This window comes from Crocodylus siamensis, chromosome 3, assembly GCF_052110815.1.
Source record: "Crocodylus siamensis isolate JL-2025a chromosome 3, ASM5211081v1, whole genome shotgun sequence".
NCBI lineage: Eukaryota > Metazoa > Chordata > Crocodylia > Crocodylidae > Crocodylus > Crocodylus siamensis.
In genome coordinates, this window is record NC_143397.1 from 48,018,106 (window position 1) to 48,046,087 (window position 27,982).

The 27,982-nt window shown below is 41.0% G+C and overlaps 1 protein-coding gene across 6 annotated transcripts in view; it reads right to left on the bottom strand.

Annotated features, from left to right (window-relative positions):
• The window catches only part of KIAA0825 (KIAA0825 ortholog), a 398,113-nt gene that overhangs the window by 190,774 nt on the left and 179,357 nt on the right, over positions 1–27,982 (bottom strand). For 5 of the 6 annotated variants that reach the window (XM_090038263.1, XM_090038264.1, XM_090038266.1 and 2 more), the window contains 5 exons: positions 24,150–24,383; positions 22,499–22,907; positions 18,444–18,603; positions 12,030–12,185; positions 1,375–1,469 (listed from right to left, as the gene is read on the bottom strand). In XM_090038263.1, the coding sequence (XP_089894389.1) occupies positions 1,375–1,469; positions 12,030–12,185; positions 18,444–18,603; positions 22,499–22,907; positions 24,150–24,383 (1,054 nt within the window). The remainder of the gene's footprint in view (positions 1–1,374; positions 1,470–12,029; positions 12,186–18,443; positions 18,604–22,498; positions 22,908–24,149; positions 24,384–27,982) is intronic. The other variant, XM_090038268.1, reaches the window with a different exon arrangement.

Below are 27,982 nucleotides of genomic sequence, written 5' to 3' on the forward strand. Positions count from 1 at the left end.
CATGAATTACTTGGCATTTATACTCTATGTGGGCTAATACCTAAAAGGAAACTTAATATGTACAAAACTAGTAAACTATAGAAGGAGCCCTGTATATTAAGGAGAAAAATCTGTTGCTCAAAAGAAACCAGCATATATAGCATCTGGCACGAAGTCAGAAGCACCTTAAAAATGCCTTAAAAGAGGGGTGTCAAACTCAGTCTATGCCCAAAGCCAGATCCAGACTGTGGGGCTTCTTCACAGGCTTGATCTAGCCCAGGGCATGGAGCAGAAGCAGTGGGACAAGTGGGGATGGTAGTAGTAGAGTAAGTGATGGTGGGACAGGAAACTACAGGGGACAGAGGTGGCCCTTTCACAAACATTCACCAGTGAGTAATATTTCTCTTAAAAGTACGGTGACCATATGTCCCGGATTCGCTGGGACAGTTATGGATTTTGGAGGCTGGTCCTAGCTGGCCAATGAAAATTAAAATGAGTGTCCTAGGCATGGGGCATGGAGACAGAGCAGAAGGAGGCACTGTGAAATAGGAAGCCCTAGCAGACATTAAAATTGCTTGTTACTTCACAGATAATTGTTAGTACCTGAAGTAAAGAACAATGAGTCCTTAACAGGCATTTCTACATCTTGAGCTAAAGAATTAAACCATCATAGCTGGGGGCTGTACATATATCCTCTGTGTATTAAGCACAGAGGGAAACCTGTATGTAACATATGCTCACCTGTGGGTTGAAATGTCATGCATATTCAAAATTGGCGTGAACTAGTGATAAGAGATAACACAAGTACAGAATATAAATTGTACCTGCAAAGGCAATGTCTCAGACCAACACAGCTACCAAGTACACCCATTAAATATCTGTGCGTTTATTAAGCGCTGGGATTATAAAAGTAAACAATATATTTTTAAAAATAAACTGTTAGCAATATTAAAATGTACCTGGTTGTTTTAAACAATAAATCGATATATTTCTGTGCTGTATTTAGTCTTTGCTAGGACATCACTGAATTTACATTTTCATCGCCTAATTTAGGAAGCATTCTGTGAGTTCTGTGTTGCATTGTTGAAACTTATTTGAACAGCATGGATTTGAAAAGGCTAATTACTATTTAAAATACTGTTTATGGACAACTGCAAACAAACATTAGGAGGTCGGTAACAAAGAACAGACTTTTAATCTTTACGCAAACTATAAACTGTTCATCATTACACTTTGTGCACACTAAATACAGAAAAGCAATCTTTATTGCTTACTTTATTGCTAGTTTAATTGTTTTAACTTACTTCACAATTTGCCACAAGATGTACTTCATGATACTGTAAAATAGCATAGAAAATTGGGAAGTATAGGCATTCTTTACCAGAATCTTATTACCTGTGCGCCAGGAGTGTTCTGAAGGTCATCTCATTCAGTTGCAGATAACTTGGCAGCAAGTTTGACCAATCCCAGTTCCATTCAGTAATAGCTGACTGTTGATATATTGGAAGACGCTATTGTTAGTTATTAATCAGAGTTAATATGATCAGTAAATTAAAGCTCCAGCTGTGATAGACTAACTAAGAAGGAGGGGGGTCTAGAGCAAGGACTTAGACAGATGATATCAATCATGTCCACAGAAGAAGGTTTTTATTCCAATAAGACAGCAATTAATTTATAAATCCATTTGGGGATGTAGCCATTATTTATAAAAAGATAAATCAATTTTTTGAGTCGTTATTCTTCCAACTGTTAATGGCATTTTGCCCAACCACTTTCTCTGAGAGCTTGACTCTTTGTTTGAAAAGCAAAATAATTGGCAACTTTTTATGTATTGTAGCAATTTACATTTTCTACTGTCAGCAAAAAGTTTATCAAGAGGGAAAACTTGGGGTAGCTGGAACTCAAGATGCATGCTGTATCTTAATTAGTGCATGATATTTTACTTGTCTGTTGTTATGTATGGCATTGCCATCATCACATGGTTTTTATAAATACCTTTAAATATAGACAATATGTGCTCATGTAATGCCCTGTTGCTTATTTTATGAATAAAAGGTTTCCTAACATAATTGTATGCAGATAGATTACAGCAATCTATCAGCAATTGTATAGAGATAGATATACAACAATATTATACTTATAATGCAGCATTTGTTGCTATCTAATGTTAATTAACCTTATTAACTATAGTTGAACTGATCAGAAAACAGTGATGATAATGTAATTAAGTTCAATATCCTTGAGGGAAAGATCAAGCCAAAATTAGATTGTGATACTAAACCTGGCAATTGGAATTTATTTTTAAGATGAGGAAGTGTCTCAAAACTAAGGAAATTAAAATCCTTGCAATTCTACATGGAGGTTATATTACTTATGATGGGGAGTGGAAGACAAATATTAATGTATGTTTCTACATACATCTGGTTAGATGGCAAGGTTAAAGAGCTTTTTCAAGGCAAACAAGTATCCTTCAGGAAAAGAGATGCAATTCAAATTAAACCAACACTGATAAGTGATAACAGGTAAAGTTACTCCTAAACGTTTCAGGATTTATCTTCCTACAGATAAACTTTGGTGCTTCTGGATAGGGTTGAATGCACACCAGGCTTGTTCTCCTAGTTCCTCCACCTTACTTATAAGTCCTCCTCCCTCAATCCTCTTTTTATATATTTTTGTTCCTCTCTCTTGTATACACCCACACAATAAAAATATGGTGAATGGGACAGAGACAGAAACAATATGAGAAAAGGGCAGGGAAAAATAAATAAAAAGATGAGATTGAGAACAAAAGGGGAAAGCAAAAAGATAAAAGTAATAGTGAATGAAAAAAGAAATGAAGAGGAAAAAAGAGTCAATGGAGTACAGTAATGAGTAAATGAAGAGGTAGATGAAAGTAGAAACTAGAAAAAGGGGAAGGGATGGCATCAGAAGAGTTGATGATCTTATGTTTTAAATATGAGCTTAGACAGACAATCATTCTGTACACAGACAAAAACATTAAAGGCAAAAGAAATTATCAGGGCTAACAGGAGAAAATGTAGAGAGCAAAAGTAGAAAGCATAAAAACGAACAAGAAATTCTGTAAACAGAAGATTGGGGGGGAACTGGTCAGTCGGCTGAATCTTTTAGAAAGTAAGAGCAATTATGGACGGGAAAGTCACTCCAGAACAACAAAATAATTTCATTCCAGCACACTTCATCACCAAGACTGTGGATGAGTTGTATGTTCTGGCCTTACTCTTATTAGCTAATAAAAGGAAGAACTTTCAGTGATTAGAGGTGTCAGGCAAATAGATAAAACTAAGAACAACAAGTCATGAGGACCAGATGATAAAGTTTTAAGAGTTCTGAAGAATCATAAGAATGACATGGCTGAAATATTAACAGGCAGAGAAGGTTCTTTGGGTAAATCCGATATCTCTTATTAGACCAACTCAAATAGTTGGAAATTAGTGGGAAACTCAAATAGTTGAATTGGTCTAATAAAAGATACCAGATTTACCCAAAGAACCTTGTCTGCTTATGTCCTTAAACCAACACAGCTACAACCCATACCCCTGACTTGTTATCAGAAACTGCGATCTTTCTAAACTCAGCTATTAAAGCAGAAGGCTGAATGATAACAAATTGCTTATCTTCAATTAAACTGCTAGAGTTGGTCATGAGGATTACTGAACAGTGATCTTCATTTTAGGACCAAGTAAAGCTTTTGAATTTACAACTATTGCCCTTCTTCATGAACATGATCTGATGGGGCCCTAACAAGCATAGCTTCAGAAAAGGAAAATCATACATTTTAATATACTACAATTCTTTGTGCATGTCAACAATAGCAGAGCAGAGAACAGCTTCATATAATTTGTCTAAACATATAAAAAGCTTTTGAAAGGTTCTGTATCAAAAATCACTATTAAGGACCTATATTAAGGAACCTAAGTAGTTGTGAGCTAAAAAGAAAAACATTATCTTATATTAGAAATTGGCTAGAGACCAGAGAAAAATAGTTGATTTTCTTAATAGCACAGTTTGGCCCCAGTCAACTCAGCTGTAAATGGGTACTTGGTCATTCTGGCTTGGCAGTCAACATTAGCCAAAAATGAAGTCTATACCTTGTATGCCATCGTCTATAGAAACTGGAATGCCTTAAACATACTAGCCAGATAACCTGTTATATTTAAGCAAAACTCTGACTCAGTGGGAAGATAATGTTGCTGCTTACATAGAACACAGGATAGATTTACAGAAGAGTTCTATTTTGGGTATGGATATGCATAATACTTAGACTCATTAAATGCAGTTCAAGTCTGAAACAGATCTATGTACAAGCCTGTTAAACTAGTTTAAAGCTGTCTGGAACAGTTCAAAAGTATACCTGGACAATCAAGTACTATGTGAACCAGGTCAATGTAATGCGTGGACACCAAGCATTTTGTGATATGGGCCTGGTCAGTCTTTCAAGCATCTCATGCTGCATGCCTTTTCCCCCGCTTTGTTGGCATTTTTTATCAATAAGTTCCCTTGCACTGCTTGTTCATTAACAGCCGTCTTTCTAACAGCCAGCTATGTCCTCATTCCCTAATTAACTATGGCCCCTCATTATGTTCCCCCAGCCCCTGGGAACCCAAAAATGTGGGGCCAAATACTCTCTGCCCACCCTGGGCAACCACACTTCAATTTTACTGAACTCATATTTATAAGAGAAGGGAATTCTTAAGTCAGCTCATGGAGGCAGTTAGGTCAAAGGATGTGGTCATCATGGGTGATCCAAATTTTCCAGACATCTGCTGGGAAGAACAGTCAGCCAGGTCTGATGGCTCAAGTAAGTTCCAAGATACAGGACCTCCATCTAACCAGGAGGTGCACAGCCCCGCCAGGGGAGACGCCTTGTTGGATCTAGTCCTGGCCACGGGCGGCAACCTGGTGAGGGGTCTGTGCGTGCTTGACCACCTGGGCAAAAGTGATCATCACCTGCTGGAATTCACCATCTAGCACAAGGTGGCAAAGGCCTGCAGCAAGGCAGCAGCCCTGGACTTCAGGAGGGCAGATTTCAATGAGATAAGCAGAATAGTCGGGGAATACACTAAGGTCCCAGAGGGGAGGGGAGTTGGGTGTCCAAGAAGAGTAGTCATTCCTTAAGGAGATGATCCTCCAAGCCCAAAGGGAGGTAATCCCAACACGGATCAAAGGCAGCAAGAGGGTGCAAAAACCCCCATGGCTCACCAAAAGCATCTGGCTAAAAAGGAGGCGTATGCCCAATGGAAGGGAGGGGTCATCATCACGGAGGACTATACCTGTTGCTCAGGACTGTAGGGGGGCGGTCAGGAAGGCCAAGGTGGAGCTGGAACTGGGACTAGCTACCCAGATCAAGGACAAGAAGTCCTTTTTTAAATACGTAGGGGGTAAAAAGAAGGTATCAGGTAACATGGGGCCTCTGCAGGACACACTAGGAAATCTGGTTGTCGCACCAAGCAGCAAAGGTAACCTATTTAACAATTTCTTAGCCTCCATTTTTCTGAGCAGGGACTGGGTCATCCCCCCCACTGGGACCCCCGTAGGCCCCAGGGGAGACGCACCCAGGCCTAGGGTCAGAGAGGACCTAGTCAGAAAACTTCCGGAGGGACTGGATGCATTTAAATCAGTAGGTCCTGACAATCTCTACCTCAGAGTGCTGAGGGAATTAGCAGAGGTCATTGTGGGACCTCTGGCATGGCTTTACAAGCACTCATGGTGCTCTGGCAATGTGTCAGAAGACTGGAAAAGGGCCAATGTGGTTCCCATTTTCAAAAAAGGGAGGAAGGAGGACCCAAGAAACTATAGGCCTGTCAGTCTTACTTCAGTCCTGGGTAAGCTTTTTGAGAGACTTATCCTGGCGCATGTCCGTGAGGGGCCAGCAGGGGAGATTACGCTTAGGGGCAACCAACATGGGTTCATTAGAGACAGGTCCTGTCAGACCTACCTAGTGGCCTTCTATGACCAGGTCACAAAATCCTTGGACGCAGGTGTCACAGTGGACATAGTCTTTCTGGACTTTAGGAAGGCCTTCGACACACTCTAACACCCCATTCTCGTTAAAAAACTAGAAGACTGTGGGGTTGAGACCTACACAGTCAGATGGGTCACTAATTGGCTGAAGGACCACACCCAGAGAGTGGTGGTGGTTGGGTCTTATTCGACCTGGAGGGATGTGGGAAGTGGGGTTCCCCAGGGCTTGGTCCTCGGGCCCACATTGTTCAACATCTTCATCGGTGACTGGGACGAGGGGGTAAAAAGCACCCTGTTCAAATTCGCAGATGACACTAAGATGTGGGGAGAAGTGGGCATGCTAGAAAGGAGGAATAGGCTGCAATGGGACCTGGACAAGTTACAGGGGTGGGCAGACGAGAACAGGATGGGTTTCAACACTGACAAGTTCAGGGTACTGCACCTGGGGAGGAAGAACCAGCAGCATACCTACAGGCTGGGGAACACCCATCTCGTCAGTGTAGAGGCAGAAAAGGATCTTGGAGTCATCACTGATGCCAAGATGAACATGGGCCGGCAGTGTGGGGATGCAGTCAGGAAGGCCAACTGTACCTTGTCATGCATCCACAGATGCATCTCGAGCAGGTCCAAGGAGGTGATCCTCCCCCTCTACGCGGCACTGGTCAGGCCACAGCTGGAGTACTGCATCCAGTTCTGGGTGCCGCACTTCAAGAGGGATGTGGACAACATGGAGAGGGTCCAGAGGAGGGCCACTTGCATGATCAGGGGGCAGCAGGGCAGGCCCTACGAGGAGAGGCTAAGGGACCTGAATCTGTTCAGCCTCCACAAGAGAAGGCTGAGGGGGGATCTAGTGGCCATTTACAAATTAGTCAGGGGGGACCAGCAGGCATTGGGAGAGTTCCTGTTTCCCCGAGCACTACCAGGAGTGACTAGAAATAATGACCACAAGCTGGCAGAGAGTAGATTCAGACTAGACATCAGGAGGCACTACTTCACTGTCAGGGCGGCTAGGATCTGGAACCAACTTCCAAGAGAAGTGGTGCTGGCTCCTACCCCGGGGGTCTTTAAAAGGAGACCATTTGACCCCAGTACTTTTTCCTGCCATGGCAGGGGGTTGGACTTGATACTCTGCTCAGGTCCCTTCTGACCCTACCAAGTATGAAACTGTAGAAAGCAAAAAAGTGAAGATGCTCTCAGCCACAGGTCACTCACACCCTTGCCTACAAGTGAGGAATGTTGAGTGGATACTCAGTCCCACCTCCTGGTAATGGAGCCATTAGGACTTCAATGCCTTAAAGGTAACCATTCCACCTGCAATGCCAGGACACTGTATACACGGACACTTCTGAGCCAGGTCAGTTGTGGACTAATTGCCAATAAGTAACATTTGGGAAAGGTTTGGTCACTGTATGTGTCCGCACCCTCTATCTCTGCTACTGACGGTGTGCACAGACAAAACACTTAATCCAGTTTAAATGTGGTTTAAACCACAAGCATCCAAATGTACAAACCAGTTCAGAATGGTTTAAATCCCCTTTACTATTTCAAAACTATACCTGAATAATTGAGTATTATTTTGAACTGGTTCTCCATAGACTGGTTCAGCATTATATCTGGACACCAAGCTCCCCATGACTATTGTCTGGTTGGTCCTCCAGGAGTCTCAAATTGCACTGCTCTTCACCCTCCCTCCCACTCCAGCCCCACACAGAAACTGGCTACTCTGGTATGCAACCAGAACTCTACTGTCCCAACCTCCATATCCTGCACTTGACCACATGTCCCTGGTGAGGAGTCTGGGGGCATCCCTCTGTTGCTCTTAAGAGCGGGTCAATTTCTTTCTATTGCCAGCAAGTGACTGGGGTTCTGTGCATCCCAGGCTTATTTTTGGCTGCAGTTGCTGACCGGACCCCAGAGGTGGGTAAAATAGTGGATGTGGCCGGTGGCTGGAATCTATTTCCCATCAGCCCCTGCCTGCATTGCTGCAGGTGGTTTCCATGGAGACCATCCCCAGCAGTGCTGGGTGAGGAGCTGCTCTGGGCCAGGATCTTGCAGCAGTGACAGTGTGGTCCAGAGCCAGGGCAAAGCCATGCCTGCACGCCCTTGCCTAAGGTGTGTGGGCAGCAGATTGCAGCTCTGTCCTGGCTCTGGACTACACTGTTACCATCACAAGATCCCAGCCCCAGAGCAGCTCTCCATCCAGCTGCATGCCTTGCTAGTGCTGCTGGGGTCAGTCTCCAAGGAAACTCCAACCTCATGTTGTCATGGCACCACTGCTGCTAGGTTCTGCATAAAAACTGGCTGCAGTGACACAGGTGGGGGGTGCTGGGAGATGGAGTTGGCTGGCCTGATCTGGCCTGTGGGCCAGACTTTGCCCATCCCTGGGCTAGAGGCTGGGGTCTCTCGGCTGACTGCTGCTTTTAAAGAGTTGGTCAACTTCCTTCCCTTGGTGGCAATTAATCATGGTTCCCTCACATCCCAAGCTTATTTGAGTGAGGGGCAGAAATGTAGCAGTGGTCAGGTGGTAGAGAGTTTCCAGGGCCCCTGCTTTCATGTGTCTGGGAGCTGAGGGTCCTGGGGGGGCACTGCCCAAGGACTCCACTGACACCAATGGAAGGAAACTGCCCAGCTTTTAAAAGAGAGTTGCCCTCTGAACCCCTAACCCCCAGATACACAGAAGCAGAGATCCACCAAATCCTATTTAATTAATGGAAATTGATGTAAATTGATGAGTGGCTTGAAAAAAGTACTCTTTAAAACTGGCAGCACCTTGAGAATCCAGAAGCATATCTCCAGGCAGCTCCCCCTCCTTACACACACCTAAGCATATGGGTGACTGGTGCCTCCTAAGTCACTCCTCCCTGTGCCTCTCCCCTCCACCCCACAAGAGCCCCAGGCTTACCTTTCTCCCAGCAGGCAGAACAGCACTTTTGCTGGGGGAGTGGAGCATGTTCTTTACAGGAAGGGAGGGGGAGGGGGAGGGAGTCAGGGAGGGGCCGCATGGTGGGGGGGACATGGGGCAGTACTCTGGTTGGCTGGAGCATTCTCTGATGCTCCAGGATCCAGAGTGGTGTCAGAGAGGGTGGGCCTGGGTAGAGAAGCAGAGCACACTCCCCAGCCATACAATTAGACCAGCGAGAATCTGCTGGGCACCTGGCCCTGTCCAGAGTGGTGCCTAGTTGGGGTGCATCAATGGGTCCCCAGCACTTTTGGGGCCAATCTCAGGGGAGGCACGTGACCTCCCCCTACCAGGCACTAGCAGTCAGGATGCCAGCAACAGATTTCAGTAAATTGCAGGAATGGTTCTTTATTGAACTCAGTACTAGTGAGAAAGGGGAGCAGATAACTGCAACTCAACTGGGTACTCACTATTATGGTTCAACAGCATGGCAACACCTAAAAGGTGGTGGCTCTACCTAGAACCCTTAAGGATATATGTGTTGATACCTCTGACCTAGGACAATTGTGAACCAGCTTCCAGTCAGTGACATTCTTGGAACAGTTCAAGTTTTATGTCTGTCCACACTCTGAGAGAATGACCTTTTATGTCAGACATTAGGAAGAACTTACAATTTATGAAACAGGAACAGGTTATCTGGGAAAGCTGCAGATTCTACAACACTGAAAGTGGTTAAGTACAGGTTAGACAAATATTTTTCTAGTTCAGATAGAGACGGTCTTGGCTAGAGCAGAGAGTTGGGACTGGGGGGGGCTTCTTAAAGTCCCTTTCACTCCTATTTTTCTATTATTCTAACTGCACAGTAGTAGATGAAATTTACAAATGCAAAATAATGTATAGTATAGGGAATAATCTAAACTACTCATGCATGCTGCTGAGGTCTAAATCAATATAGCCACTAAAAAAAAAGATATAGAAGTCCCTCTGAAGAGCTCAGTGTAGTCTTCTGCTCAATGCAGGAAAAAAAGGGTCCAGAAATTAATGATGAATATAAATAGATATGCATATGAAAAGAGATTAAAAAGTGTGGAACTGTTTTGCTTAGCCAAGCCTAAAGAAAGGCTATAACCACTATACGATAGAGCAGATGCAGGCAAAGTCTGACCCACAGATTGGATTGAGCTTGCCACAGACTCCATTTTCCAGTAGCCCCTGCCCGTGTCACTGCAGCTGGTTTCCATGGAGACTCCAGGAACAGTGGGGCTGTGATAGCATGGGGCCAGGGTTTCCATGGAGACTAGCCCAAGTAGCTCTGGTGGAGTGTGTGGCTGGGTGGGTTGCTGCTCCGGGGCTGGGATCTTGTGGCAGTGACAGTATGAGCTGGACCCAGGGCACAGCTGTGATCCACTGACTGTCATCTTAAAAACCACTAGCTGTAATTTGTTCATAGTTCCTAAAGTGAAGTAAGATTGTTAGAAAATACAGGGGACACTGATAACTGAGTTCACAGCTACTGGGCCACAAGGAACATGGGGCTGTGAACAAAGAAAAAGTTTTCACTCAATTTTATCCTCTAATAACAAAAATAACCGAGGCACATTCTATGAAACTGAAAGGCAATGAATTTAAAACTTATGAAAGGAAAAGCTTCCTTAGACAATAATTAACTCAGACAAAAATAGTGTAAAGGCCAAGAGCTTAGTAGGATTTAAGATTCAAAAAAGGATTAGAAATTTGTATTTAATGAAAACAGATACAGTTAAATTAGATATGATAAAAATAAACAAACTAATCAGGGATTATAAACTTTGTTGCAGATGCCAGCCACTAAGTTAAGGTGTTAAGAAGAAATTGTCCCTATGGGGAGAATAACTGTCCATTGTGAATATTTTAGCACCTTTTATGAAGCAGCTGATACCATTGGACACCAAATATCTAGCCACTCTATTTGCATGGCATCTCATATATACTTAGGTTAAAAGCAGATTTTTTGAGGAAATAAAATAAGGTATATTTTGGAATAATACAATTAAGTTCAGAAAGCCAGTCAGTTTACTGACAAATAGGGTTGACACACTTTAAGCTCTGTGATCCATTAATTATTTTTATTTAAATGATAGGACAATTTTCCAAGTTCTGATAATAGATTTTATGCTAAACATTTCTGAAATCCATTGCGCGCCAACATGAACTATCCCTTGTCATCGGCTGATTAATAGAGCACTACAATCCTGTCTTATAGCAGAAGAATTCTGCCCTGAGTTGTCAGTATTTGAAGGTCTTATTTTACTACACTATTAATGAATGTAGGCAAAAACTGTAACAGACATGATAAAAATATTATCTGCATTCCAAATTAGGACATGGTTAATTTTTTTTTAACTGGTTGTCTAGGACAAACAATCCTTTCCTTTGATACTTTCAATTTAAGGTCATTTTTAAAAGGTACACACTTAAGCTGAGTTCATCTGAAGTCAAGAACTTTTTCAAATTAGTTTCAATCTACAAAAAACCAATATGTGTGTTCTATAAAGTGATCTTTGCTTTAAAAATAAATTAAAAAATTAAGAAACCCACTACCACCACCAATCCAACTCCTACAGTATCATAACAAAATTATACAAAACAGGAACAGGGCACTCTATTTAAAGTTCATAGTTTGGACTTCATTGTAACCTTTTATAAAAGCAAGTGTTTTCTATTTTAACTAGTTGAAATTATATAGGGAATCTCCATGAAATTAAGAAGATTGTTGGCCTGGGAGTTTGGGAGAAACTCTGGAAGAAACATTTTCAAAAGTAAGAAACTGACTTACAAATCTGTCTGTGAGAGGCAAATTATACATGGGCCTTACTGGATGCAACTTAGCCACTTCTGAAAACTACCTTAGATGATTTTTTTAAACTGTTTCCTTGAAACAGATTTTTACTAAATTAGCTCAATGAAGACATATAAAACATACTTTCCTCAAGTGAAAGAATACAGGTAACACCCACGTCAGGACTTCAAACATAAAAGAAAAGGGTCTAGACATTCTCACTTTGTACTTTCATTTTATGAACTTTGTACTCATGACATTATAATTTCAATGCCTATTGTCACTTAACATTATGTTGTCACATATAATAATTTCAATTATAACTAACTGACATTTCAAATGTTCACCAACCTGATTGAACACATCTGCACAATACTGTTTGTGCACTTGGAAGGGGTTGAAGACTGGTTGTTCTTCTGTGTTCTTCAGTATCAAATTTAAACATCTAGCTGGTGGCAGATCCTCTTCAGAAGAAGTACCACAAGACAGTTGTTCTTTCAAATATTCCTTTTAAGAAGAAATGCAAAATCGGTAAAGACCACATACTGGATAACAATAATTTGATCAAATTCCAGCTATAGCTCATTTAACTATCAAGTATAAGTTCACTGTATGCTTGAAATATATATTCCTTCTAATTAAGATGGAGAACCAAAAATTTCTTTCAAAACTGAAACCTTCTTAAGAATAACTGAAGTTATAGAAAGTAAAGCTGCATGCTCAGAAGATGCTTCATGATATTCTTCTACTACCCATATTAAAAACAAAACCTTTCAAAATATCATGAAGCTGTGACAGACTACAGATTTTATTGTGACATAACTATGTTCATATTGGGCGTGGACAGACATAACACTTTAGAATGGTTTAAACCTTCTGGAAAGTTTCAGAAGTATACCTGATTAATAAAGTATTATTTTAAAGTGGTCCTCCTTGAACCAGTTCAGCATTATGTGCAGACACCAAGCTTTCTGTGACAAGTGTCTGGTCAGTCCTCCAAACGTCCCACATTGCACTGCTCTTCATTCCCTCCTCCCCACACAACCCTTGCATGGCACCTGTCTACTCTGGCACTCAGTCAAAACTCTACTGCCCCAACCTGCCCCTATTTGACCCAGTCTGTGCCATGACTGGCTGATTTGAGTGGTCAGATGGATAGAGAGAGGTACCTCTGCTTCTGGATTTTCCTAGGGTGCTGGGTGGTCTGGAGAGCTGCTGAATATGTCTACAGCTTTTAAACAGCACTTTCCCCCAAGCTGCTTGTCAGTTTCATCATTCCACTGGTGATAACTGACCAGGCTTTGTGCCATTCCAGGCTGATTTGGGCTGCAGAGGGTAGTTAAGTGAGTTGAGGGGGTAACCCAGAATTGGCATTCCTGGGAGTCTGCCCAGGTCTCTGCAACTTTTAAACAGCACTGTTCTCCAAGCCACTGATCAATTTCTTTCCATTTCTGGTAACTGACATGGAGACCTTGCACAGTCCTCAGATGACCCAACACCCTTAGAATGCAGAAGCAGGGGGTATGCTTCTGGGTTCTCCAGGTGTTGGGTCATCCCCTGCCACATACATCTCAGGGTGCTGGTTCACTCCCACCACATGCATCCACCCCAAATCAGCCTCGAATTTCCCAAAACTTAGTCAACTGCCACAAACTGAATGAAATTAACAACAGCCTTGGGGGAAAATGTTGTTTAAAACTAATAGAAATTTTGTGCGGCTTCCAGAATACCCAGCTCCCTGGGAACCCAGAACCAGGAATTCAGGGATCTTCCCCACTTGCCAACCCTAGGAAAAGTCTTCTTAAGGCAGTAGCCTGAACCAGAGACCTTGGCAGCACCCAGCTCCTGGGAAGGGAGAAGCCACCCCCCACCAACCAACAAGCTGCCCCTTCACCTCCAAATCAGCCTGTGATACACTGAACCCTGGTACATGTAACTATTTTATATTATTTAGCATATAACCGTTTTATATTATCTTTATATAAAGCATATATTTTATATTATTTTCTCCTTTTTGTATAACTGCCGTGTGGCACTTTCACATTTATGTAACCTTGAGGCCTGTGCTGTTATCCAAAGCAAGTGCCTGGTACCGCTTTTTATTGCCTTGCAGTTTTACTGTTAGTCTAAACAAGTGCCTGGTACTATGCTCTACCTGCAGTAGGCCCCACACCTGTACTCTATAAATTTTACCTCTTATCTAAAAAGTGTCAGTATTACAGAAACAAAACTTGTGTAGAAAATCTGCCTAGTAACTATTATGTAAAAGAAAATTATCCTATCTCTGTATATTTAGCATATATTATAGTTAGTGTCATAGAGGCAGTCCAACGAACATCTATAAAAGAGGCAAAAAAGCAGGAAGCAGCAGAGATGACAACTGGAAAACTCTGTGGGCCTGATCACCCCGCAGACCGGTTCTCAGCCTCCCCGCCTGGGCGTATCCCAGCGAACACAAAGGCCTCAGAAATCCGACAACTGACAACGATTCACCGTGTTACAGTATTGCTTTGTATTTCCCATTCATGAGCCGTTGACCAGTTCTGGGACTTAAGGAGCCGGCAGCCGCACCTAGCTTTGGACTAGCTCCACTGTTGGAACGCAAGGGCTGGCTCTGGAACCTCGTGAACCAACGGACACCCGTAATAGAATATCCCATTCATGAGCTGTTGATCAGTTCTGGGACTACAGGAGTCGGCAGCTGCTGGCTCTGGAACCCCGTGAACCAACAGACCCCTTTAGTATTCAGCATACTGTAACTGAAGAAATATCGGAGACTCCACTTCTCGACTGCCTCTCATCGTAGCTTAGACGGCATACCTAGGCTCGCTATACTTGTATTTACTGCAACTTCGTTCCAACCGGCCTCCCCTCTTATTCGTAAGAGGGTGAGGCCAGGTGAGTGAATAAATCTTTTTATTTTACTCTATATCTACTCTGTAATAACTTTTATTACTAACATTCCATCTCAATGAGCCGTTGACCAGTTCTGGGACTTAAGGAGTCAGCAGCCGCACCTAGGTTTGGACTAGCTCCACTGTTGGAACGCAAGGGCTGGCTCTGGAACCTCGTGAACCAACGGACACCCTATAGATTAAGAGACACTAACAACTTACTCTAAGTGGTCTACTTGTGCCAACTCGGCGAACCTCGAGGGCGGCTAAGAGCTACCTCAATTCCGCCCCACAAGCCGCGCGCTCGCACAACTCCGCAAAGCCCGCGGCTCCTCTAAGCGGTGCCGGAGCTGCTAGCCCGGCATTTCGCCACAGTACACTGCTAGGAACTGAAGTACACCTTGAAGAGTGGCTTGGGGAAGTATGCTCATTAAAAGACACAAAAGTTCTGACAGCCCCAGAACACCGAATTCGTGGGAACCCAGAAGCAGAAACCTAGGCAGCCTCTTCCATACTCGGACATACACACACACACATACAAGGGCACCCCTAGGTCAGGTTACCACCACACAGATTTTGGTTAAGTGCAGGAATAGTCTTTACTGAACTCAAAGTGAGTTAGAAGGGGTATCAGAAGAGAGAGCTGCAACTGCAGGCAATTGATGTCTTCTTTTTTTGGTGTTCAGCCAATCCAGGGCCAGGTACCGATATTACACATAAACCAGTCTCAGAGATCGGAAATGATCTAAACCCATAACCGTACAGACATTTGATGAATATAGACTGGTCTAAAAATGGCAGAACCAAGTCTAAGATAGATCTGATTCACTGTGCACTCAAATCTAATCGATTTAGGTTAGACCAGTGAATCGAACTTCCGTACCAGATCCCCTACTGCTTCAAGTTAGATTGCTGTCTTCCAGCATCCCAGTCTCCTTTGCAGTCCCCCACAACCACTCCACAGAGAGGTGCACTAGTACTTGGCCCACATTTGGTTGTTTTGGCTGAGTGCCCAGCAGGCCCCACCCCTGAGCTCTCCCAGAGCCAAGCCAACACAGACCCTCTCCTTAGCCCTGTTTCCTGCCTTCAGCCATCTGACAGCCACAGGCAGGCAGGGGGAGTGGGGAAGGGAGTTATTTGTATCCACTGCATGAGTCCTGGGACCTGGGCACCCACATCCCCAGGCCGTAACATCACACCCTGTCATGAAGCACCTCAGGGTGTACACACACACCAGAAAGTGAGCCCAGGAGAACCCTCGCACTTGGGCACACTCCCCACAGAGTCCCACCCTAGCTCCTGCATACCCAGCCAAGGAACCTCATGTCCCCATGCTCAGGCACAGCTACACAGAGCCTGAACCTAGTGCTTAGTGTACTCGTTTGTGAGGAGGTAGATTTACATCTAAGCTGTCAATCTGCTTTTTTCCCATATCCTATATGAATCCCTAGTATTTGAAATTGGAAAATGGTAATTTTATACTGCAACATGTTTCATGGGAATATGCCAGTTTCGATTAAACTTCTGTCAGTGCTAGGTTGGATTTTGTGTTATATATCAGAGAGGTAGAAACTGAGAGGGGGAAAGACCACAATAAACACAGTTGGAACATTCATCTAGGACACGGGCAAGCCAGTTTTAAGATTCTGCTTTATCAGGTTCTCCCTGACTTGGATCTCTTGTTGGACCTGTCCCAATCCCACTTGGCATTAAAAAAAAATAAGGATGTGAATTAGATAAGGATTTGAACATGGGTTTCTCCATCTAAAGGTAGTTCCCTAATCATCTGGCCAAAGAAAGTTTCTCTCAGTATGGCCCAAAGAATATTAAATTATTTTGACAAGTGAAACAACAAGAAAGAATTAAACAGTTCTTCAGAACAGCCAATGCATTAGAATATCCACTCCAGTCCCACTTATATACTACAGCAGAAAACACCTGATCAAAAAATAGAAAAGAAAAAGAAAACCTAGAACATACTACAGGAAGAGAGCAGGAGAGACAAGAGCACCACTAAGGGTTTGGCCAATTCAGCAGAAGGAAATTTGCTAGCTAAAATCTATTCAGAAGTGGAAAATGGACAAAGTAGACCCTACAAAATAAGACAAAAAAATAATCCCAATAATCCTTAGCAATCTAACCTGAACAAAAATTCCTTCTTGACCTCAAATTTGGTGACAGTTTCATCCTTGGAAACTTTCCAGTACAATTAGGGGCACCAGCCCATTACAGCCTATTACCCATCTCTAGTTATAGATAATGCCCAAGGCTTTAGAGAAGGTACATGTGAGATGGAGGGAAAGGGAGCAGAAACAAACATGCATTCAAGGGGGAAAACAATTCTGGCCCCTAAAGGTGACCAACAGAAGCCCTGACATTTCTCTTGAGTTTGACCCCAATTATGACAAAATTTAAATAGAGATGGCATGACTTCTCTGTGAGTGTATATATCTTTATAGAGGCAAGGATTGCCAAGCCTGTGCAAGAAACATAACATCATCCCAAGGGAACTCATCATCTGCCACCCTCTAGCTAACACACAACTTTATATATGCAATACAACTATGCAGGAGAACTTTGGAAAAACTAAGAAACCATCTTCTTTACCTAAGCTACTCCAAAAGGGATCCACTTAAACAGGATGTACTTATACTATAAACTAAGAGACATTAACCTGGAGACATACCTGACGCCTGCCTCCTGTATAACTCCTGGACAAATCATGGCTACAACGTCACCCCAACACTACCATTTATATTTACAGACACGAGCATACATACTTTATTAGGGAGATTTCAAGGAAAGGAATAAAAATGAGTTCCTAAATCTATACTATTTTGGCACCCAAACAGCTGATTTGATTTTCAGAAGTGTGAAGTATCCAATCACTACTATTAATAAAAATGGATTTTTAAATCTATTAAATGGATTTATAAATCTGTGTGTGGGTATATACATATATCTACACACACACACACCCCTGTTCCTTTAGGATTTTTAGATTTTTAAATTCTTGGCCTATGCCATATTTACAAAATCATTCACACCATTAATCATATACACAAACACACACACATACATAATACACATATATACACACACATACACATATGTAATATCATGAACAACTATATACGTGTTTGAATATCTTCAAATAAAATATTAATTCTTTTTTTTTTCAAGAAGGAACATTCAGCTGTGTTTATCTGTATTACCATATAATTAAATATTAATGGTTATTTCAATTTATACTGCTCATGAAGATGAAAACTAAAGTACAATCCTTTCTATAGTCTAGGACCATTCAGTGCAGACAATGTCAGATTTTTTTTACCTTGTCTAGATTCCACACAGCTAAATAAATCTGAATCCATTTCCAAATGGTTAGTATAAATGCTCTTATATAATTTTGACTATAGTTTAACTAACAGGGTTATATAGATTAAACCAGACTTTCATCACAATGTATTTATCTTGCCATTACAAATGTGTTCTTAGAATCAGAGGCATTGATTTACTACATATTTAATTCTACTTCCTTTTAAGTTATTTTTCAATAGCCTGCTGATTTTCTTACTATGTTCTAACTCTTAAAATATATCTATGGTCTATACAATATAAATCTGAGGCAAGTTTATGAGCCATATACTGTTTAAGTACATAAATAAAATCCACATTGCTTCCTGTTAAGTAATCTTTCTACACAAATGCAGAAAAGCCTAAACTGAATAGATTCTATTACAATGCAATATTGAGTTTGGTATTGACTTTAAGAAGCATTATCACCTCCTTGACTAACCCTTAGCTGCCAGCAGACGCTGCCTCAGGCCAGTACACACCTAATTGCTCGGTAAAAAGGCCGTTTCCCTACCTCATTGAGCCGGATGATGTGATAAATTTGCCTCAGGTATTCGCTGCCACCTGGTTTGTGGCAGATATCCAGGACCATCATGTTTATTTTCTGCTCAGTCAATTCCAGTGCAATACTTCCCTCCTCTAACACTGCAGCTTCCTCTACAGCAATAAAGGCACTAGAATAAAGCAAGCAAGCATACAAATATTATTAATGTAAATAAAAATATTGCTAAAAGTCATAATATTAATAAATATGTCAACATGAGTCAGTAAATAATAACATTTGCAAAGATATGGTCTAGGCAAAAACAGTGCTGTTCAGATGCATTTCTTAAATTTTATATGAAATTATGCTAAGCACTTAAAGACATTAAAATAATAAGCATTCCTTAATTCCTAATTTTAATTATGTTTAAAATTAATACAATTGTTGAAATTACAGTAATCCAAGAGATGAAAAAATGAAACAGTCCTTTTTTCTAGAGCTTATAAGAAACAAATATTTTTTCTTGTATCATTAAACAGTATCTTTCCTAGCATTAACATTTAACCTTTTGTACATATTTCTTTGCCTGCTCTAGAACATAAAAAATGACTAAATAAAGTGTCCCAAAGGAAGCTATTATATTAGTAATTGGTTAAAAAAATTAAATCTTAAGTATTTAGGTGCCTAACTCTTGTTGAGACTGATGAAAGTTAAAGACCTGTATGTTTGAAAAATCTTGTCCCAAAAGTAATGTTTATGGCTATTATTGTCATATTTCGTCTTATAAAAATCATAAACTAACAATTACATTGAATCAGCAGGAATAACTACTTATGCTGGCAAAATGTTTGAGAAACATTGCTGAAATACATTCTTCTAAATTGAAAACACCACTTAAATCAGAATTCCTTTAAATATCTGGGTCTGTAGCACAAATGTAACTTGGCACCCAGATATCACAGCAATGGACACATTAGAACTTGAGAGACTAATAACCCATAACTTGTTTTCTATATATATTACTGTATTCATAGTAAGATCTACAAAATAAGCATTCTGAATAGAAGCTAAGGTTTTCATTGTTTATGGTTCTGAATAAAATTTACTATAGTTCATTCAGCTGTTTGTTACAGTTTACTTTTGAAAATGTGCCATAAATACAAAATTAGTTCTGCTGAAAGTTGCTGTTGACTTAAAGGCTACACAGCTGCTGGATGTTAAAGTTGATATTGGTTCCACATGTAGTTTCAAAACTTTCTACAGAGTAAATAGCTCAAAATTAAAAATTATAATTCTGTTCTTAGCTGAACAGAAGTAAAGGGTTATGTTATTATGGTATATTTTATAGAAAAGCTTCAAAATAAATAGATCTTTAAAACTGAAGCATATTTAAGGCTGATTTTTTGATGCTGTGTATAGATACAAACTGAATTTCTTGTCAGGCTTCCTAGAAGTTGACATTGAAAAAGCTGAGGCCTTCTGACAAAGGAGTGTATCAGTGTCAGCACCCAAATTGTATCCTTTCCTGTCCATCACTGTGCAGGTGAAGCAGATGATTGGATTCAGTCAGTGCTATGATTAATGAGTTCCTCTCTGGATTTGGGACTGCCTATCAATCATGTCATTAGGAAGAATGTACCCTGAAAGAGGCAGACCTCAGCCAAGGAATAACTGCATTCATCTTAATCTGTATATGCACCCAGTCAGCCAAGTCAGGGTCACCATGATGAAAAACAATAATCTTCAACTCGACAAATTACTTTGCAAAGACGGACATTTCTTTACTTTTTTTGGGCTGTGTGTTCTCAAGAATATAACTTGACTGTTTACAGCTCGGGTGTTACTACAAAGTGAAGGTTATTTTAATGAATAGTAATGCTTTCAGGCAGTATACAAGACAGGTAATGCATACAGCTGCCACTTTCTCCACTGCAGGGTTTTTGGGGTTTTTTTTTAATTTCCATAAAGGCAAAGTTAAATTTGTGTTCAACAACTGGAAAAAATCTACCCAAGGTTTTCCATTTTATTTATTTATTTTTATTACTGCCAAGATGTAAACTTGAGAAGAACTATGATAATTTAATGTAAAAACATTACACATTTCTGCTTACAAAAATATTATACATTTCTAATATATGATGCATTTCTAACTTGTGAACAACAGAAAAAATGAGTTAGGTATTTCATTATAATACATGCTGATAAATATTCATCTAGGTACAACAAATGTTTTATACACATGCACCTGCAAGTATAAATATAAGTACGCATACTAGGGGTGTGCAAAACAGGCCCTATTCAATTCTGATTCAGATTCAACCTGAATCAGGGACACTGCTTCAATTCATTGATTTGGATCACTGTCCCCAATTCAATTTGGACGAATCCAAATCTTAAGATTCAATGCTGATTCAGAGAATCAGCAATTCGGACACAGACACAGCTTTAAATATTTTTTCTACATATCTCAAGGTACCAGGTGCAGCTCATGAATGCTGCAATGCTGGGGTGGAAGGAGTATCCCACAGGAGTGTGGGGGGGCCCCCGCATGCTTGTCGGTGAACCCAGAAGTACTTCTGCTCCACTTCTGGGTCCGCCAGGGAGTGCGTGGGGGGGGGGGCACTGCGCCCCCAGCTCAGCAATTGACTGCAAGGGGACCTCAGGTGTCCCCTCAGATGCAGGAGGCACCAGTTGCCGAGCCAGGGAGGGTGGAGGAGGGGCGCCCAGCACTCTCTCTGGTGCACCCAGAAGTGAACCGGAAGTGCCTCTGGTCCACTTCCGGGTCTGCTGCCGAGTGTGCTGGGGAGCCCCCCATGATTCTGTGGGACACTCCATGTGCCCCAGCATTGTAGCAGTCACAAGATGCCTATACATTTTTGAGGGTTATGACAAAGGTTCAGGTGATAACTAGGATTTCTATTGCTTTAAAAAGGGTTTATAATCTTAGTCACTATATTATAATACTATTCCAGTAGATAGTAATGTATATTTTTAAAGACTATTTTGCCTTATGAAGAGTCCCATGGATGACATCTGGCTTTAATCTCTTAATCACTGGATTAGAGTCTGTAAATTAGTATTAAATGCAAATGCTAAGATTATGAAGGTCAATGTCAATAAGCATTTGTGTGATACTCACTGCTTATTGCTACTCTTGCCAACTGAATACCTCTAGAAAAAAATGTTGTACCTCAGACTGCTTCATGAAAGCTTTCTCATTTAAATGGGTAACTCAAACCTAGAATTACAACATTGTTTATATGGATTATTACGAGTGGGAAATTAATGGCGCTGACCTTGGCGAGCATGCATGAAAAGACAAACAACCTTACTTTCAGTAGTCAACAAGTTTATTTACCAATCTGTGCAACTCCCATAAATGAATACTAGAAAGCAAATGAACAATATTTTTAATAATGATACATAGTATCAAAATTAGACTTTTTTCTTGAAGAATCTAATTATGGATAAATGAGAGCTATAAACACATTTATACCATTCAATCACTTGAAAAACCATTGTAAAGCACAAAAACACTTGGACCTTAATAACAAATCTGCATGAAGGTTGATATTTGCCTCATAAAGAAACGGTTGGGTGCATGTCCCGTCTGTTCTGATATGCCCCACTTGCCCTCAGGGTTTGTTATGTTATAAAATGAAATATGCTTACTTTTTTAATCAAATAACAACACAGAAAGCCTTTTATAGCCACTAAGTCCTTCTTAATTTAATCGCCATAGCAGAATCCATTTACAAACTTATTATGTGCCTTGCAGTTACTCTACCTGTTCACACAAAGTAGAGATGAAACTGTGTTCATTTTTCAATCAGTATAAAAATCACAACTCTCTGAGTACTAGGAGTAAACTTGCCCAGTGCCACACCTATGGTTTATATTTGCAGTATGCAACTGTTTTCCAGCAATAGTTTATCATCAATATATCAAACACAGAGAACTCATCTAAATTAGAGCATACAAAACCACTGTTCATCTGAAAGCAGTCCATTTACTTCTCTTTTGAACATTTGCAAACAGATCTTTAAAAGAAAAAGCATCACCTGTAAATATTAAGTTATTCTTACCAGTCAATGCTCAATTTTCTTGCTTTCAGCAACTGACTTTCTATCCAATTTGGTCTTTGTTGTTGAATGTTCAATATAACCTTCTGGGTCGTTTGTTCAGGAGTACTTTTCTGTTTTCCTATAATACTTTCCAAACATGCACAAACTAAACTGAGTTTCTCTTTGCTCCATCTGTCAAGTGTTGCACCTGTTAAAAGTTCTGCAGTGTTTCCATCCTCAAATATCTGACATATAATTACAATCAAGTTCCAGACAAGCAGACCAGCTTTCTTCAATTCAACAAAGTTTTGTGACATTTTTCTCCCAGCCAGAAAAAAGAAGTACTTAATTGGGGGAGGCAAACATGCAATCACTGTAGGTAACTTGCTGATTACAATAGATACTGCCTGAGCTGCAAGCCTTGTGAAGCCTTAAAAAGAGAAAAAAAAGAAAAGGAGATATGATTAATATTCTGGTTCTACTACAGTTCAGTTATGACTGTACAGGATAACTCCTAACTTTATTTTGTGCTGAAAATGGCTGAGAAGATTTACTCAACAATGTAGCTAGAAATCTACTGTACTTTACTGAATATTAATCTTCAAAATGAATTGAGATATCGCAGATTGAATTGAAAATAGCAAACCAAGAAAATTAAGATCTAAGGTTGCTATTTAATTTATAATTAGTCCTGCTATGTTCAGTTATTATAGTACAACTGATAGAGGTGTTTGTTCATTGTTCTGACTGATTTGAAATTAAATAGTACACAAGGTTGACATTAAAATTGCTGTATATTTTTTGTTTTAATCTGTACTGCAGGGAAATATGTTAAATCTCTCAGGAGTACTGTAGTCTACTCATAATGTTTTGGTTATTTCTCCAACCCCCACCTTCTTAAATCACACAAAACTACCCTGTTCCCATAACACCAATTGTTCTAGAGTTTCCATAATATAGGCAAAATGTATATTGGTACAAGTAACCTGGACCACTCAGGTTGCTTTATGTGGCCAGTATATTGTGAAGTGGTGGTAGAGAATCATAGAATAATGCCATGATTCTGCTGCTAAGCAATTTCTGAAGAATGGCTTGCAAGATCTAAGATTTTAAAGACATGGTTGCTTAGCCACAGGTGATCACAAAAAGATCCATGAAATCATCTTTACTCTTCAGCATCTTTAAAAATATTGACTACTATGTATATCTATATTAATAATCTGTATGCTAATTTTAATGCTATGCAAATATACATTTTTATAGACTAAAGTTTCAGTAAACAATGTACTCATAATATATATAAATTAAAACACTGCTGATTAAAAATGTGATAATTAGGAGATCTGAAGTTACAAAATCCATTGGTTCACAGCATTTTCAACTGGTCAAGAAGCAAAATCTTGAACATGGTTTTATATTTTTCTGTAATTATAAGAAATAACTAGAGTTTTTTTAAAAGCCTATGTGTACAAGGTTGAAAGCATCAAGAAAATGTACCAAAATGTAATATCAACAATTTAATTAATACTTTTCAGAAAAAGATAGGAAACTACCTTGAGAACAACTATATTTGTTGTCAAGCCATACAACTCAGCTATAATTCTTGTGTTGATGTTCCCATTAAACAGATAACAAGCTCTTATGACAGTTTTATATAACATATGTAACCTACACTTCCCAGATTCTTTTTTCTTCAGTTGTCTAGGTGTATATTTCCATTCCTTTGGAATTGTCTTCAGCAAACTTTCAGGTACTATATGTTTATGCTGACAGGTTCCATAGTTCTCTGTTGCTTCCCATGATTGCATCAAAGAAATTATCTGCTTCACTATACCCTTGACCGAATTAATCAAAGTCAGCTTCAAGCATCTGATAACCTCTGGCTCTGATTCACCACAACTTGAAACTTCAGAGAAAAGAAAAACATTATACATTCAATACGCATACAGCCATTTGTGCATGTTTGATTATTTCAGAAAGAAATATTTTAAAACCCTGGTGAAAAGAAACGTAAAAACATTATTGCTCATAACAACTTCTTTACAGTTATCATCCTGTAACAAATTAGAAAAACATTACAAGGCAAAATAGGCCTGTATGACTTAATATTATACTGGAGAGTGTATTTAGTATCATTTGTTTCTCCTTTTTTCATTGTTCTTAGTAACTTGAAGCTCAAAACTGAACTGATACTGCCCATTTTCTTGTTCGGTACACTTTTAGCTTATTTGCCATTAATGGAGCAATCTGATGTGGCTGCTTTCATTTAATTTCTTGCCTCCACACCTCAATCAACAACATCAACATAATACTAAAAATAGCATTTAGAAAATAGTATGGATTGTCAATGCTTAATTACAAAGGAACAGAAGGAAAAAGAATGGAGTTTTTCCACAACAAAAGGATCAGTATAAAAAATTGAAGTCTCACAAGAGAACGACTTGACATAACTTCTCATAGATTTCATAGACATTAGGGCTGGAAGGGACCTCAGAAGATCATCAAGTCCAGCCCCCCGCCCAAAGGGCAGGAAGTAAGCTGGGGTCATAGGAACCCACCAAGATAAGCATCCAATTTGTTCTTGAAGGTGTTCAATGTAGGTGCTTGAACCACCTCCGATGGCAAGCTGTTCCAGACCTTCGGAGCTCGGACAGTAAAGAAATTCTTCCTTATGTCCAGCCTGAAATGGTCTCACAGTAGTTTATGACTGTTTCACCTTGTCATTCCTTGGGGCGCTCTGGTAAACAAATGTTCCCCCAGATCCTAGTGGTCACCCCTGATAAACTTATGGGTGGCCATCAGATCACCCCTGAGCCTGCGCTTTTCCAGGCTAAAGAGCCTCATGGCTCTCTGCCTGGCGTCGTAAGGTCTGTTTTCCTGACCTCTGATCATGCGCATGGCTCTTCTCTGGACTGTCTCAACGTTCTCCACATCCTTTTTGAATTGTGGAGCCCAAAACTGGACACAGTACTCCAGTTGCGGCCTCACCAAGGCCAAGTACAAGGGGAGAATGACGTCCCGGGATTTGCTTGAGAAGCATCTATGGATGCAAGCCAGCGTTTTGGTTGCTTTGTTAGCTGCTGCATCGCATTGCAGGCTCATGTTCATCTTGTGGTCAATGATGACCCCCAAGTCTCTTTCTTCCATAGTGCTAGCCAGGGTAGCACTGCCGAGCCTATAAGGATGCTGCAGGTTTTTCCTCCCAAGGTGGAGAACCTTGCATTTTTTGGTGTTAAACACCATCAGGTTCTTGTCCGCCCATTCGATGAGCCTGTCCAGGTCAGCATGGATCACTCACCTGTCTTCTGCTGTGGATGCTTTGCCCCAAAGTTTGGTGTCATCGGCAAACTTGGCCAGTCCGCTCCTTACTCCAATGTCCACATCATTAATGAAGATGTTGAACAGTATGGGTCCAAGGACAGAGCCTTGAGGGACCCCACTGGTCACAGGGCACCATGATGAGTGACTGCCGTCAATTACAACCTTCTGGGTCCGATCACAGAGCCAATTTCCCAGCCAGTGGATCGTGGTGGACCTAAGGCCACAGTTGGCTAGTTTTGCCAAGAGGTGATCATGGCATACCAGATCAAAGGCTTTTTTGAAGTCAAGATATATGACATCAATCTCTTCTCCCTTATCCAGGTGATAGGTCACCTGGTCGTAGAAGGAAATGAGATTGGTCAAGAAAGACCTACCCACAACAAACCTGTGCTGGCTAACCCTTAGGATGTTGGCCTCAGCCAGTCCATTAAGGAAGGCCTCTTTAATAAGCTTTTCTAAGATCTTCCCCAGGATAGAAGTCAGGCTAATGGGCCTATAGTTAGCCAGATCCACTTTCCTCCCTTTCTTGAAGATAGGCACCACATTGGCCTTCTTCCAGTCTTCGGGCACTACATCAGAGCACCAGGAGTTTTTAAAGATCCGTGCCAGGGGCTGGGCTATGACGCTCGCCAGCTCCTTGAGTACCCTGGGGTGTAGATTGTCAGGGCCGGCTGACTTGAAGGTATCCAGCTTCTCAAGATGTTCCTTCATGAGGTCAGCATTTATGGAGGGCAGGGGATCTCCCTCACCGAGACCTCCCTGTCCCATAGCGGGCATGGGAGTCCCATGGGACTGATGACAGACCAACGCAAAGTACCCATTTAATAGGTTGGCTTTTTCCTGGGTGTCAGTTGCCCCATCTGGTTCAGCAGGGATCCAATTTTGCCCTTGCTTTTGCTCCGGCTCCCCACATATCTGAAAAAAGACTTTTTATTGTCCTTGATGCTCAAAGCTAGTTGGAGTTCAGTTGCAGCTTTGGCTTTCCTGGTATGCTCCCTGTAGGACCGGACCAGTGCAGAATAATCCTCCTTGGAGATTAATCCCATCTTCCATCCTTTGTAGGCTTTTTTTTTTTTTTAGCCTTAGGTGGTCTGCTAGATCCATGCTCAGCCAACTGCCTTCTTGAACTGGCTAAGTTGTTGGAGAACAGCAATTTGTGGAAGTGGTGCTAAAAAAATTACAATAAGGTGAAGGAAGGTAAGAAGACTGAAGGCTAGGGGCCCAATTGACAAATGAATTAGATTGCAATTTGTGGCCCAGGGGAATTGTCTCTAAAAAAATAACTGGTTAATTTGCATTCAAACCTGAATGGAAAAACAAAAGATTAAACTATAGGGAAAAATATGGCAGTTTCAAGGATAAAGCTATAGGAGAGGACTGGACAGCAAAGCAAGAAAAGTTAGCTATGTTGACTGGAAGGGAGGCTGAGCTTGCATACTTAGAACCTGCTAGTATAGAAACCTATCTAGGGAAGTGGAAGGAAATTAAAGGCATGCATAACTGAAACAGTAAGTTTCAAAGTACAGGTGCTCTTGATTGGCCTGTTAAAATAGAGAGAATCTGACAGTTGGCTCTGTTGGTTTTCTAGGGTCAGATAAGATTGGCCTTGTAGGCACATCCACTTTGGCACTGTAACACCTAAAAACTAGTGTCTTGCTTGAGAATGGTGATAAAAATAGCCAGAGTATGCTATGTAGGTCCTTTACAGAGTCCATGGAGAGATTTTTGTGCCTTTAAAGGTAAAGCAGAACCCCTAAGCACTGAACAGGGAAGTAGCTAAACCTAGCCAACAGGAAACATTAGGCAAAACACTGTGTTTGGACTCCTACCTCTCTCCAGAACTTAGGTGCCTGATCCATGGGTAAACACTAGACTCGGGATCTAGACTACCCAGAGTGTAGATACCTGATTGGGGGTAATGAGGTGTCTACCTTTTGTATAACAGTGTAGTGTCCAGAGCAGTTGCCCAAGAAGTGGGGGACCTGAGTTATAAGTCCTCCAGCCTGAAGAGGTTAAAATGATACCTCTCCCACTTGCCAGGAAAATACCTTAGCCCTGGTGCAGACAGAAGTAACAATTTTTGCCTAATCTGGCCACAGAAAGCAGTTCACAGCTGTGACCAAACACAAGTGCATGGCTGCAAACAGCTTAAAAATGGCCGATCAGGTGAAAATCTGACCCCTC